General features: G+C 43.3%; 1 protein-coding gene across 2 annotated transcripts in view; it reads right to left on the bottom strand.

The window, feature by feature from the left end:
- Positions 1–6,919: 6,919 nt before the first annotated feature.
- The window catches only part of LOC147623452 (Exostosin family protein), a 30,397-nt gene continuing 22,674 nt past the window's right edge, over positions 6,920–14,642 (bottom strand). For both annotated transcript variants that reach the window (XM_086821611.1, XM_086821612.1), the window contains one exon: positions 6,920–7,462. In XM_086821611.1, the coding sequence (XP_086677737.1) occupies positions 7,233–7,462 (230 nt within the window). In that variant the 3' untranslated portion in view covers positions 6,920–7,232. The remainder of the gene's footprint in view (positions 7,463–14,642) is intronic.

Below are 14,642 nucleotides of genomic sequence, written 5' to 3'. Positions count from 1 at the left end.
GAGTTGAGAAAAGTGAACCCCAAAGTGGCTATTTATGATTTGAAAGAAGGACACGGCCATAGTACATTCACATATGGCCATTGTCCAAGCACCCAAAACATACCCTTCTTCGACATTGTCCAGGCACCCAAAACCTACCCTTCTTAGACATTGACAATTAAAATTAATTAACAAATAACATCATTACAAAAAAGCACAAAAAGAGAGCTACCATTGTTCGGGCACCCAAAGCCTACTTTTTGTAGACATTGAAAATTAAATTTAATTAGCAAATAACATCATTTCAAAATAGCACAAAAAAAAGCACAAAGAACGAAGATGAATCTTCTATTCAACATCAACAAAGTAAGCAAGATGAAACTTCTATTCAACACTAACAAATTGCATCATTTTTGTATCTAAATTTGGGGGCTAAAAAAAGGGGAAAAAATCTACATTGTGAGGCTAAACAAAACATCTAAACTCAAATAGTTTGGGAGTAGTCCTACAATCGAGAGACCATTGAAGTCATCAATGTGTCCATAAGTCATCTACCACCATAGTGGTTGGCTCCATCCCCTTTCCAATCTACAAGAGCATATTAGGAAGCCAATATTAGAAATGAGTGAGCAATCAACAAAGTTAATGCATAAGTCAAGGAAATCACCTTTCTTCTTTTCAATTTGAACCTCGCCTCTTTTATTTCCTCAATCCCCATGATGTTGTAGTGCTCCTCTCACGAAGGTCCATAAGGCTCCAATGCTTGCTAGCATTCACTCTTTCCACCGAGCCACCAGGCAACCTAATAGATACCTCAATTGGTACAACCTCCTCCTCTGATGCTTGAAATGGTATCCATTTTCCATGCTTCTTCATCCACCGTTCATAGTGGAAGAGAATATACAAAGCAAAGCGTGCTTTCAAGTATAAAAAAGAGACGGATAATCTACAACTTTACACTTATAGATGTCACTCTTGTGAATCCCCCCCACTACATCTCAATTGTCTAGCAAGGCATGCATTTGCGTCCCTTCTATCACTTTACATATGAACATGATGCAAGCTTGGGTGAATGCAAGGCCACAAAAAAATATGAGTGGGAAAAAACCAAATGAGGTCTACCAACCTAGATGGCTTTGAATACTTCAAAGATGTGTGGATATCACAAGCCATATTTGATTTCAAAGAAGTGACCGACCAAGTGTCTAGTTTTGGCCACTAGTGGAGGATCGCGGATGGGTTTAAGATTCCCAAACCCACTATCTCGGGTGGGTATGCTAGGTATGAGTGAGAGTAAAAGAAAGCTCTACTATATGAAAGCTCTATGGGCCTATGTGAAGGAAGCATTGACTAACCAATACTTGTATGGATAGCTTGAAATGTCCCTGTGGGGCTCCGTAGGGGTTGTTCCTCAACCAAGTTTGATGGGAATATGTCTGCAAATAAGGCACAAACACAAACACAAGCACAAAAACTCATCAAACTATAAAAAATATGGAATGAAAGTTAGCACATTAGGACAAACAGGAATATGGGGTGCTTTACAATTGCAAGAAAACTTGGTTCCTTCATGATGGGGTCAAATATGGATGTCGGCGCAAATCATCACTGGAAGGGTAAGTTTCTTGGGTTTAAGCAAAAGGGGGAGGAAGTTTTTGTGGCTATTTTCCAACATATGTATGTGTGCCCCCTCGCTCTAACAAACATGGTGTGGACCATATGCACTTAGCTGCATGAAAACCCAAGCTTCCTTATGATAGCTTGTTTCCTACCTATTTCCCCATTTCATCCTTTGTGTTGTGAAATTGGAGCTCTTCAATCTCCTCCTTATGTCTTCTTAAAGTGCTTTACAAAGCCATAATATCATGGATGAAGAGAGGGAGAGAAAAAGAGTTTAGGGAGGAAGACAAGATAAGGGGCTATAGACGAGCTAGGAAAGATTTGCAGATGGGCAATAATGTGTAGAGGAGGTGTAGAGAAAGAAAGAGAGAGACAAAGAGCTTGAGGAGAAAGAGAGCTTGGAAAGGAAGAAGATTAGTGGCTATGGAGGAAGAAGATTAGTGGCTACTATGGAGAGGTAGAGAGAGAAACAGACCTTGGGGAGGAATAAGATTAGTGTCTATGGAGAGGTAGATAGAGAAGAGAAGAGCTTGGGAAGGGAGAAGATTAGGGATTATGGAAGGGGAGATTAGCAAGAGGGTATTTTGTTAGAGTACTATGGACAATGAGAGGTCTTTGTCAAAGTATTGGGAAAAAAACATTGATTTGTAGTTCATCTTTGTGTGTACTATTCTCACTATATCTTTGTGTGTACTGTTATCATTGTATCTTGGTTGAATTTTGCTTGATGTAAAATCAATGGCCATGACTTTTTGGTGTTTTAAAAGAACAGTGGATTGGTGGAATGAGGGTTCTTGTTTGTTAGACCTAGCTTCTCTTTACTTCTTTTCTACATTGGCTTGTTTACTTGTTCCACATTGTTTTCTTGCTTTCTTGCCGTTCCATCACTTTTTAGTCATCATCTCTTCCTTTCTTGCTTCTCCAACCTAGATGGCTCCTGAACTTTCATTATCTCAACTATCAAGGCCATATTGACAATGTGAGCAGAGTCCCTCTTTTTCTCCTCTATTCTCTTAGATCTGTGAATAGTTGTTAGCTCTTCTGTGATTGTCAATGGAGCTTTCCCATCTAAAAGCTACTTCACCCATTTAGGATATGCCCTTCTATGGTGTTACAAGCTTCTCATCTTCATCATTTGATAAATCCACCTTTTGTGGAGTTGGTATTGTCACTTGTGGTGGTTGTGTCTACTAGGCTACTTCTTCATTAAAAGATCGTGTGGATGGAGCCTTCTCCTCCACCTAATGAGGTTATTTCTCAAACATCAAGTTTTTGACCTACTAAGACGGACTCCTCCACTGTCTTGAGGGAGACCTACTAGCCCTTTTGAATGGTCATATGTCGAGATACTCCCCTGTTGATGATCCATAAACCATCGAGGATGCTAAGGAATTTTCCACCTTTGCATAAATTTCTTCAATTGCCACAAACAGCTCTAATTTCACTTCAACATTCTTCCCAGACTCCTTCAAAAGGCTTCAAAGTGTCATTTTTCTCATCTTCTTCCTTCAATCTACATGGTTTGATCACATGATCAGACTTCTTTGCCATCTTAATTTTTTGAACTAGATGCTTATCTTTTGTAAGACGGAGCTGGATCATATAAATCGGCCTTACTTTGTGCTTCATGCAAAATAGGGGAAGTCTATAACTTCGTGTATATACTTGCTTAGGACTCAACATAGTTGCCATGGATGTTTTTTCAGCTATGACACATAATATTGCCATTAAGCAATACGCAGTCATTCCCCTTGAAATAAAATTCATTTGATCTCTCTTCCCTCTCTCCCTACTCTCTTGCATGAGTTCTTTGGCTCGATGGATGCATACTTGGATAGGAGTTGTTGTACATTCTCTTTTGCATGAGCTTCCTCTCTTCTTTCACCTCTTGTGAGTGAGATCCATAGTGTAGAAAACCTTCTTTTCACCTTCATCAAGGTGTTTCAAGCTCTTCCTCCACACCCCATGGCTATGGAGCTCTCCAGTGTGACAACGAAGTAAGGATCCGGATGACAGGCTAGCACGCTCACAACCTAATGACATGTGCTAGGCTTTTAACTTAAACACACGAAAATATTACTTTCACATGTGGAGCTAATCAAGTGTTTAATGTTTTATGGCATAGTAATCCACCCGGGAGTCAAACAATTTTCATTAAGTCTCTAATGTAAAGATTTCTTTATATGATTAATGTGTGATTGTCTTTATTATCATGTTTGGTACATTGATCAGTCATGCTCCACTATTTAATATACTTGCTACATTGATCAGTCATGCTCCACTATTTAATATGCTATCATCTTACATTACAACATTGTTGTGTTGGAGCATTGATGTGTCATGCTCCACTATTCAATATACTATCATCTTACACTATAGCATCGTTGTGTTGTCTACACTAAGGATTCAATGTTGTGGTTGAAAGTATAAACAAAGAGTATCATTCTCCAATGGCTTATATAGAAAATCATTCTTAAACTCCCCTTGAGTGTCATATTTATGTAAGCCAAAGCTTACCTCTTCTTTGGCATGTCATTTTTGCCATGAATAAGAGCCAGCAAATCTTAGTCAAACTTCCTTTGAATGTCACACTCAAGTTTCTCTCTTTTTGGCATGTCATTCTTGCCAAGACCAATAGTGTGACACACCTCACCCTAGGTACATGTGGCGGACAATAGGCACAGAAACAATCAGAGAGTAGGCGTAAAAGTCCATGTGAGACTCGCTAGTGCAGGTGATGTGGCAAATCTTATAGTCGGGGGCGCTAGTCGACAACATGTAACAATATTGATGTGTATATTGAAAAATCATCATAGTCATAAACTTCATAGAGCATTTCTTTGTAGGCCAAGTTCTAGCCATGAGTATATAGCAAGTAGGTCACAAGGTTACAATTGTGACATTTTCAACTATCCATATCATTTGTACTTAAAGTATACTACTAACACTTCTTTCTTCAGGACTCGTATGTGTTTTATTGTGTGATTCCTCCACACTATTTTCGATCTCTAAAAAACCTAACACATAGGCACAAGTGTTCTACAATTGGTATCAAATCTTAGTGAGCCTGCAAATTTTTCTTTTTTGGCACTTGTGTGCGTAGACTGCTTGGAGGGTAGAGACCCGCTATTTGACGTAGGTGGAGTTTATGCATTGTCCGATGTCATGGAGGCACCACAAGACGACATATCACCAAATTTGTCAAGTATTGAGGAGTACTGATGGACCCAAATTTGGTGAAACTCTTTCTAGGGATTTTTTGGCTTTCTTTCTTCAAGGTGTATTGGAGTTGATGCAAGTAATTCTTGTGATCCATCTTAACAAATGCATTGGTGGCTGAAATGTGAATAGCAGAGTTTTGTTGAGCCATTCTTTGGAGTGTTCTTCATGTGGCTTCTTGTAGATTATTGGAGGGTAGTCATCAATAGTATTTTGTCTCAAATGGTTGGACAAACAAAAAGTACTAGATCAAACAAGAGTTGGTCATCCGCAAGTTTCTTTGCAAGTCTTTGTGCTGACATGGCAAGAACGGAATGTGTGCCTTCCCATTGGATGGAAAGTGATCTCGCAGTGTTCAAGATCTTGGGTACCTTGAATGAGCTTTGCTTGGACCTTTCTTCTCTTAGAGGACACTTAATATAGACATTGTGCAACTTGGGAGAACTTCAACGCAAGTGGGGGAGGATGTGAAACACCTCACCCTATGTACATGTGGCTAGCTTGTAGGAGTCAAGGAGCGAACGTGGGAACAATTGGGCAACACATGGGAGCATTCGATCAGCAAGCACGAAAGGCTTTGCCAAGGCAAACTCACATGGCAACGCACGTGAAACCAAGAAAAATCTTGAGTCACCTACCACTACAAGAAGTGCTAGATGAAAACCCACTCATTATGAAAAGACTTTCCTTTAAGTGGATACGTGGAAGTACGTCACGATGATTCGGAGAAATGACATGGTGATGATGGAGACAACAAGCCAACATGTATGTCGACCACCGACCAACAAAAGTGATTCATGTATATCTGTATATTGGAAATCATCATAATCATATACTTATCTTAGTGATGCTTTTCACATAGTGTTTCTCTATAGGAGCCGAGAGTATAAAGTAGGCCACAAGGCTACAATTGACGTTTTCACTCAACCCTATCGTTTGTACTTGAAGTACAATTGTAACATTTCTTTCTTGTACATGATACAAATCATTTATTTAGGACTCTTGTGTGCAAGGCATGTGTGATTTTGCTACACTCTTTTCTATCTTTGAAAACCCTAGCACATACACACAAGTGTTCTACAAATAGCCAAGACAAAAATACACAATTGAGAAAGATGAAACATCCTTAAATTCATTGTGCTTGAGCCACCCTGACACAACTAGAAAAACTGCCATTTGCATACAATGGTGCAAGCAAAGTAGCCAATACATCAAGAAGACCTTTTTTTCAAGAGGAACCTTGAGGCAGAGGTGCAACTCGGGCAACCATCAAGTTCTAGTTCAAAAGCAAGATGTGCACTTTGCAAAACTTGGAAGGCACTCAACCGGCTGAAAAAACCTCACATGCTTGGTATCAGCATATCAATGAGCACCTCATCAAAATTGGTCTCTTAAAAGAGCCCCTCTAATGCCCATCTGTACTTCCTCACTTGAGAAAGTCAAGACATGTTGCCAATTGTATGTGTGTAAATGACCTTAAGTGAGCACCATGAGAAGATCCAACTAGTCTAAGAGCCACTAATTAAAGAATGTCTTTAAGGTGACACATCTTGGCCTCAATGCGTTATTGCCCAAGGCTAGTGATCTTGCAAAGGTAAAATGGCAACCAATGCAGGTCAGTTGGTACACGTATGGAGGCTTTCCAAAATATATCTATAGAGGATTCTTCACCATTGCTGGTGGAGATACTATAATGGAGGCTTATTGGGAGTCTCACTGTCTATCTAGCCAGCACCCAACCTAACATCAGTTTTTTTTGTTGGTGTTCCCTCTATTCACCATCTCTTGTAAGAGTACACATTCTCGTGTTCCCTCTATTCACCATCTCTTGTAAGAGTACACATTCTCGTGTAGAGCAACCATCCTTGAATTTTGTTTGCAGCAGCAACTCCTCCCCTCTCAAGGTTGACAACCCCTCATGGCATCTTTGGCTCTGGGAATGTCATTTTCTTATAGATGGGCGTGTGTGCTTATAGATGGGCGTGTGTGCGTGAGATATATATATACTTTTATTTATTTATTTTCATTTTTTAAACATCTTTCACCATCCTAACACTATACAATGTGATTATAGCACGCCTCCACTTGGGCGCATGATATCTTAGGGTGTAACATTTTGTGATCCTTTGATCCATTTTCAAATGAAGCTTTTACTCTGACAAAAGGAACAACTTCCTGGGCACCACACAAATCATAATAGTTGTAACACTAACCCATGTTACGCCTTGCATGGTGTATATGCATGACAACATCGCCAATCCATGCCAAGGATGTGACAACAAATGTGCAAGCACTAATTCAAATCCAACACACACGGTAAAACAAGAGGTGGTTACCCACCTTCCATTGGAAATGAACCTTGTAAAAACAAATATTCTATGGTGCAACCAAAAATATCTGGACCGAGCCAGCAGTCAGGGTACAAGAAGAGGAGGATACCAACTTTGCATTGGAAACAGCCTTCTATCAACCAAAGACCCATTGTGCAGCCAGAATGTCTCTGCCGACTGATGGAAGAGCCTGACCTTACGCTGAAGTTCCCATAATATGCCCACCATTGCAGTACAACCTTCCTTTTCTGGTGCATAAACAAAAAGGCACCTAACAGCTCGCCCACGTGCCAACATCCTTTCCACATCAGTATCTGAAACCAAGCATCAAGCATAATAAGCTATGATAAAAAATAAGTTTAAGGAAAAAGAACTGATGCACCCTTTTCACATTTGCATATACACTGCACTCTCTCTCTGTTACATAAACTGTCATTGGCCATACGGCAGCAACAGGGCCAGAGGGAACTTAGTCTGGTGTGAGATCAGGAGCTCAATTGGGAGTCACAAGAAAATGCCCTCAATACAGGACATGTAGCACTTTCCCTCAACTGCAAATTAGAATGGAGCAGTCAACACAAATTTGCAACTTAGTGCCCACACCAAGACAAGGACAAAAAGAATGATTGTAAGGCCATTTAGAACCTCACATTGCTTCTTCAACTACAAAACAGGCGGAAACACCCAAGAAGGAACCCTTCTCAGCCCTAAAGCTGAGGTCTTTTCCAGCTTGCCTTGAGAAGAAGGCTCAAAGGAAAAGGATTGATGCAGAAGATGCATCAATAGAGCTGGACCAAACTCTGAAGCACATGGCAGGAGGAAATCCAATTTGTTTCCCTCCTCCTTCAATGGTCAGTAATGCTGTAACGGACTGCATGAGTTTAGTAGTGAAAAGGTAGCAATCTAATTGGACTGTCAACAATTGGATTGTCAAAAAACCCCACTCTCTTTGATATGAATATATCACTTTTACATTCCAAACCCCATGAAATGGCCAAGGTTTATAGTGGCATAGAAAAAACTTCACAAACTATGATTTCAAAACACGTGTAATCAAGCTGACATCAAAAGCTGGCCCCTCAAGAAGTACCCTTCTGATCTTGAATGGTATCATTCGGGCATACATTCACAAAATCTTGAATGTTGTCATGCAAACCGGCCCAATACTGGAGCATGTCCTAGATCCAGAGCTGATGAGGGGATCGTGGACGACGTCCCAGGGGTATCGTGCACGGTGGAATGCGGAGGCCCGTCTGAGGTAACTCCTATCCGGCGAGGCGGGTCCACAGCAGCCCAAGGTGGGTCCACGAGATCCACTGTTTGGGTGTCCTCCTCTTGGGTCTAGAAGAAATTAGTGATTGAGCAAGAAAAGCCTTAGAAAGCATTGACCCGGGAAGTCAATGATCCTGGAAAGTGGGCCAAATCCCTCGTGGAATAGACAAAGAAACCTCCCATGGATCTCATAGTATATTGGACAACGACATATGTAATGCTCCTCTGTTTCAACTTCTATGTGGCATAATCGGCAGATCCTCTCCTACTTGGGTCTCCGTATGAGCTCCCCGGCTTTGAAGACGCGCTCAGCTCTCCCCGTCTCCACTCTGAGGTGGTGGGATGAAACCTGATCTGGCCAATCGCATTCTACATGACATGGGACATCTGAACACTCAAGTAGCCCAGCTGTTGGATGTATCCATCCGCAGTGAACCACGGAAAGTGATCTCTATAGAAGTGCATCTTCGGTGGGAGCTCCGAAGTTGTTTGTACACTGTACACTTGTGAACATTTCGGCATCCTAAAGTCCACTAGAGCCTTTTAAGTTGGGATTTGGAGCCTTGTGTGTGTGTGTGTGTGTGTGTGTGTGTGTGAACCCCTATTTATGTGTGTATGTGTGTGTGAAAACCCCCTAAAAGGATTATTTGTCATGTGCATGCCACCTGGACATGACTAACCCTATACTTTGGCAGCTGATTCAGCAGATTGATTAGGGCTTATTGCAGGCTCAAGATGGCACATGAGCAAGTCCAAGGGGCTGGACAACGATTGGCCAAGAGGACAATCCACACGTGTGAAAGCCAGCGGCATTAAATGATGGTTATTTGTCTTTTTTTCTGGCTGACAGCAGGTCGGCCTGCTCCAGGGCATTAAGTGGGCCTATATAAGGCTTAGCATAGCATTGTGTTAATCATCTAGTTCCCTCTTGGGGATCAGGTCTAGCATTAGAACTTTAGGAGTCAAGATCACCTTTAGGAAGGCCAAGGGTCTTCATATATTGTATAGACATACATATACTTTTTGGATATTATGAATATACTGTAGATTAGGTGAAAACAGGTTTTTTCTCTCTCTTATCTCCATTGATTCTACATGGCTGCATCTATGTGTTCCTAGGAAAGGTGCTTAGGGCTGAAAGAAGACACAGAGCTATGTAACATTGGTATCAGAGCATGAGGCTCAGCAAGGCTAAGTGCTGATGGTGGAGTGAAGATGCCAAACTCAATACTTAGGATAAGAAGACCAACGAAGTGTTCCAGGACAGGGCATGAAGGACAAGGGGTCAAAATGGAACAGATGCATTGACTCACACGGTACGCCAAACTTTGGAGTGGAATTAGAAAATGGCAAGGTTTTTAGTAGGAATTTAGGAAGGTTGCCAGGATTTGAAGGATGACAGTGGGAGTCCATGAGGAGACAAGGGGGATGATGACAATCATCCAAGGTCAGAAGTTGGAAGCCCGTCATCAAGTTTAGCAGGAGGCGATGTCATGTGCATGCCACATGGACATGACTAACCCTAGACTTTGGCAATTGATTCAGCAGATTGATTAGGGCTTATTGCAGCTCAGGATGGCACAAGATCAAGTCCTCTGCAACTCATAGTGTGCAAATGTCTGAAAAAGAAAAGCTGATGAGGACGCAACAATGTACACCCCAGTACTACAAATACCGGATACACCGCGGAAGATGCACCTACCAACCTGTCTCCTCAAAACATAATGCCACATTGAACAACAAAGAAATCTGCTTGGCTCTAAAATCCCACACTAGTGTGGGAATTCGGAGTATAGACTGATGAGCTGACGGACATACCATGCCCATAATCTTCCAATAGCGGAATGTGAACACATCACATCCCAAAACCTCAGACAATGAACTTGGAACACATCCAGTCCATAATCTCTGAAACTCATTCAATCCATAGCTACAAAAGCTGACCTTGCCTGTCATTTTTTTAAAATATATATATACCAATATTAGGAGCTACTAACAACCCCCTCTCCTGCCCACAAGCCGTCTCTGGCTGGTTGCACGTGGGGGGAAACCTATCCTTATGGCTAGAGATGCCCAAGCAAGATCCAGTGAGGAAATCACCAAAAACAGCAGCAGGACTCCAAAATGCTGATGCTCCGACGAGAAAATTCCGCGCAAATGGAGGTCCCATGCAAAACACTGACAAAATCAGCCTGTGGAGGAGTAAAACGCTGAGGAGAAGAAGTTTCTCACAATGAAATTGCAGCCCGCACCACCTAGAGCGATGATACCATGTTGGAGTGCACAAGCGGAAGCATGAACATGAAAAGAGAGAGAAAGAGAGAGAGATCGCAGACAAGATCACCTTGTTATTAGCAAGAGGTTTACAATGGGCAATACTCGCCAAAAAGATAGGCGTTAGCAACATGCACTGGACAATGGATGGATACAACAAGAGCCTTTATATAGGTAGCCATAAAGCACCACGGGTCCACGACCTACATGAAGCCTCATGACTACGGAACAGGGAGAGTCAAGAGGTTTGTACACTCCAACCCCAAGGCTTTCTGGCACCACACACATGGGGAGTCCTTCTAGGGAAAGCACAGGCTCTTCACAAGGCCAGACACCCCTGGGGTCCAGAGATCCAGATCCCCTACTTGTTAGCTCTGGATATGAGACATTCTCCAACATCACCAAGCGGCTTCTCCTTGGCTGCTGGATATTCATTCCCTCAACTGTCATAAGAGAGGATGATACATGAGGTTTTTTATGCAGACTCCGTTAATACCTCATGACATTATCCGAGCAGAGTTTGCTACGCCTCCTATGATGGTAGAGGCCATATTTCAAACTATATGCCTGCTAGACAGATTCAGAGAGATGCCACATGACAGATTGTCATACAGAGCTTTTGAGGCATCTAGACAGCTGGCTGAGGCAGGAGACAGAGGATCATGGTATGCACAGGTCACACATTGGTTCTCACAGCATGTCACCAATTGGCCGACCATTTGGTCCATCTCCAGTTTTTGTGTCTCGTTCACTTGAGGCCAGGCCAGTGTCTCATGTGAAGAGGCCAGTATTTTGCTGACATGGACAGGAGCCAAACTGGTGCCACCCGTGTTAGCAGGATGGTGTCGTATGGACAGGAGCCAGACTGGTGCCACTCGTGTATGACCTGGACTGTGTTCGACCCATGGGATTGTCACGCCATGGAAGAGCCAGTATTCGTGCCGTGTCTTACCTATGGGACTGTCACACCATAGGGAGGCTCGTGCCTGGAACTGTGTCTTACCTATGGGACTGTCACTCCATAGGAAGACCAGGTTTTTATGTTTTACGTCGTGCTAGTTTTTGTGCCGACAAATATTTTGTACTTGTTCCATGAACGGAAGATATGTCCATGATACTATTTGCACATGCACACATGATTTGCAAATTTGAAACTGTTTTCACATGACATGTATTTTTGTGTTTGCCTGCTCGTGTTACTTACCGAGCGGGGACGCCTGCCAGTGAGTCGTGAAGTCTGCTCTGTCTTCTGACGAGTTTTGGTGCATGTGAACAGGTGGTAAGTATATTGTCCATGTTGGTTTGACATTTTATATTTCTAACCCTTTTGTTTATAAGGTTTTATGTTCACACTCACTTAAAAGTGGGCACCCCCTTTTGGGCACCCACTTAGGGGCCAAGGTGGGGAGCCCCACTTAAGTGTGTGTGTGTGGGGGTGGGTGCATGGTCACCTACACACTGGTCACCCACATGCAAGCGTGGAAATCACTATTTGTTTTCTCCCTCTCTAACCTTAATAAAAGAAGCCCCATGACCACCCTTGGGGAGACGAATTTGGTGCGCTTCCATCACCCTTAATATTGCTGCGCTCCATCGCTGCTGGCGGCTGCACATGCTACTGGTGGCTGCGCTAATCCTCCTAAGGCGGCTGCCATCTCCCTCAGAATTGCAGTGCATACCCCCCAGGCGGCCAGGAAGCTGCTGCGCATATTTTTTCCAGGCGGCTACTGAACAGGCTGCCATATCCTGCTGTACGACTGCGCATATTCCACCAGACGGCTGCTCCTAACTTCAGCGTGCTGCCTCTGCTTCCTCTGGCGGCTGCTCCTACAGGCGGCAGCATACCTGCAAACTGCACTGCCCGTTTCTCTGCAGGCAGTCATGGGCCACCCCCAGCAAGCGTTGCACCTCAATTTCAGCAAGCTACGCCTGCTCTACAGTAGGCTGCCCACGGCACAGTAGGCGGCTGTGCAGGCTGCAGCCAGGTGCCTGTTTACAGCAACCAATCTCTCCTTTCATCCGTACAGACGACTGTGTGCCACCCTCCAGAAGGCGGCTAGCGCTCTATCTCCAACAAGCGGTGCTTTGCATACAGCCAGGTGACTCCTCCTACGCCTCCTCCTCCACAAGAAGGTAGCTGTGTTCTACACAGCAGGTGGCTAATCTCCTTGGTAGACGATCGTGGCTCCTTTTCATAGGCGGCGTCTTCCTTCTTCAAGAGGTTACATCTGGTGTCTCTCTCAAGTAGCTACCGATACCTCGGGTATTGGTCCTCTATCTGCCAACCACAAGTAAGTGAATTTTCAGATTTAAATAAAGTACTATGTGTTAAATCTGATAAGGGACTCTCTCCACGGCAACACCCGTTCGGTGCCGGGTAGTCCAAGCTCTATTGGAGAACCTCGGTCCAAAGGTGCTGAGATCGGGAGAGCCAGGCGTTAGTACGAGAGCGCCTGTTTGTGCGTGGTCTCGGAACACCAATGAGGCGCTCTCCGCGGAGTCCAGTGAAAGCACAGGACCGTAGAGATTGGACCACGCTAGTGGTCATTCTGCTTCGAGCATCTACTTCGAACGTCGACTTCGAACCTATTTGTTTGGTACTGTTTTCATCTGTACATGGACATCATCTGGTTCTTGGAACCCATGGAGCATTGTATTTGTTAAATACTCCCAATAAATATATCATATATCATATATTGAGGGGGGGGGGGGGGGTCGGCCCGTTCCGGCCCCAGTGCTGGTGTCCATCTTTCCATTTCATTTCATGTCAATTTCAAGTTGAATTAAGTTGTCCATTTCAAATTGTGGTTTTAAAGTTGTGCTATTACGCGTGTGGGTGTCCAACGGAGTCTTTCCCACTTGACAGGATCGGTTTCATTGGTATCAGAGCACGGTTGTTTCCCTCTTTCTAGTGGGGAAACGAACCTGTGTACTGGACACCCCACTTTTAGCACACTTGAACACAATGAACAGCCAAGGCAACCCTTTGGAAGTGCCAAATTCGAGGGGTCCATCTAGTGCCTCTCGTGGGTCTGATGCACTACGAGGAAGGCACAAGCCCCTTGAAAGGGTTAATGATAGTGAATCAAAGGGTCAACTGTCTCCAGGAAAGACAGTTATGCTTGAACAAGAGCCTGAGGCAATGAGGGCTGAAATGGAACATATGAGAAAACTTCTGCAGGCTCAAGAGCAAGAGCTAAAATTTCTGCATGAAGATCTCCATGTGCAAAGTGCTATTGAAGCCAGGAAGGCTGATGCAATGGTTGATGTAACTTTTGAGTCTATGGCACGGGAAGTGGGCAAGAAACCAAGGGAGTTGGCACTTGCCTACCTCCTCCGCAAAGGTGACATCAAAGAGGGGGAGTGGTTATCACCAGATACGAGTGGTTCCACAAGATGTCCATAAAACTGCATTCACGATAGCCTTCGGATTATATGAATTTTTGGTAATGCCTTTTGGTCTCACCAATGCTCCTGCTACTTTTAATCGTATGATGGATAGGATATTCCGACCCCATCGCAAATTACAGGAGTATTCTTTGATGATATCTTGGTTTTCTCCAAGAATGAGCAGGAACACAAAACTCATTTGGTCACAGTGTTCGAAGAGTTGCGGAAGCATAAACTTTTCATTAATGCCAAGAAAAGTGAGTTTTTCCTTTCAGAGATTCATTATCTGGGACACATTGTATCCAAGCATGGCGTTACAATGGATCCTGCAAAGATAGAGACCATTCGGAATTGGTCCGAATTGCAAAACGTACATCAAGTACGTAGTTTTCTGGGATTATGTTCGTATTATAGGCGTTTCATCAGGCATTTTGCTATGATAGCCACTCCTCTACATGATCTCACAAAGACGAAAACTGCTTTCAAATGGACTTCAAAGGAACAGGATGCTTTCTTGCAGCTCAAGCATGCTATCATATGTGGTCCAGTTTTGATTGT

Source organism: Cibotium barometz, chromosome 27 (assembly GCF_041138505.1).
Source record: "Cibotium barometz isolate CiBa-2024 chromosome 27, ASM4113850v1, whole genome shotgun sequence".
Lineage (NCBI taxonomy): Eukaryota > Viridiplantae > Streptophyta > Polypodiopsida > Cyatheales > Cibotiaceae > Cibotium > Cibotium barometz.
This window is presented reverse-complemented; position numbering and strand designations above follow the sequence as displayed.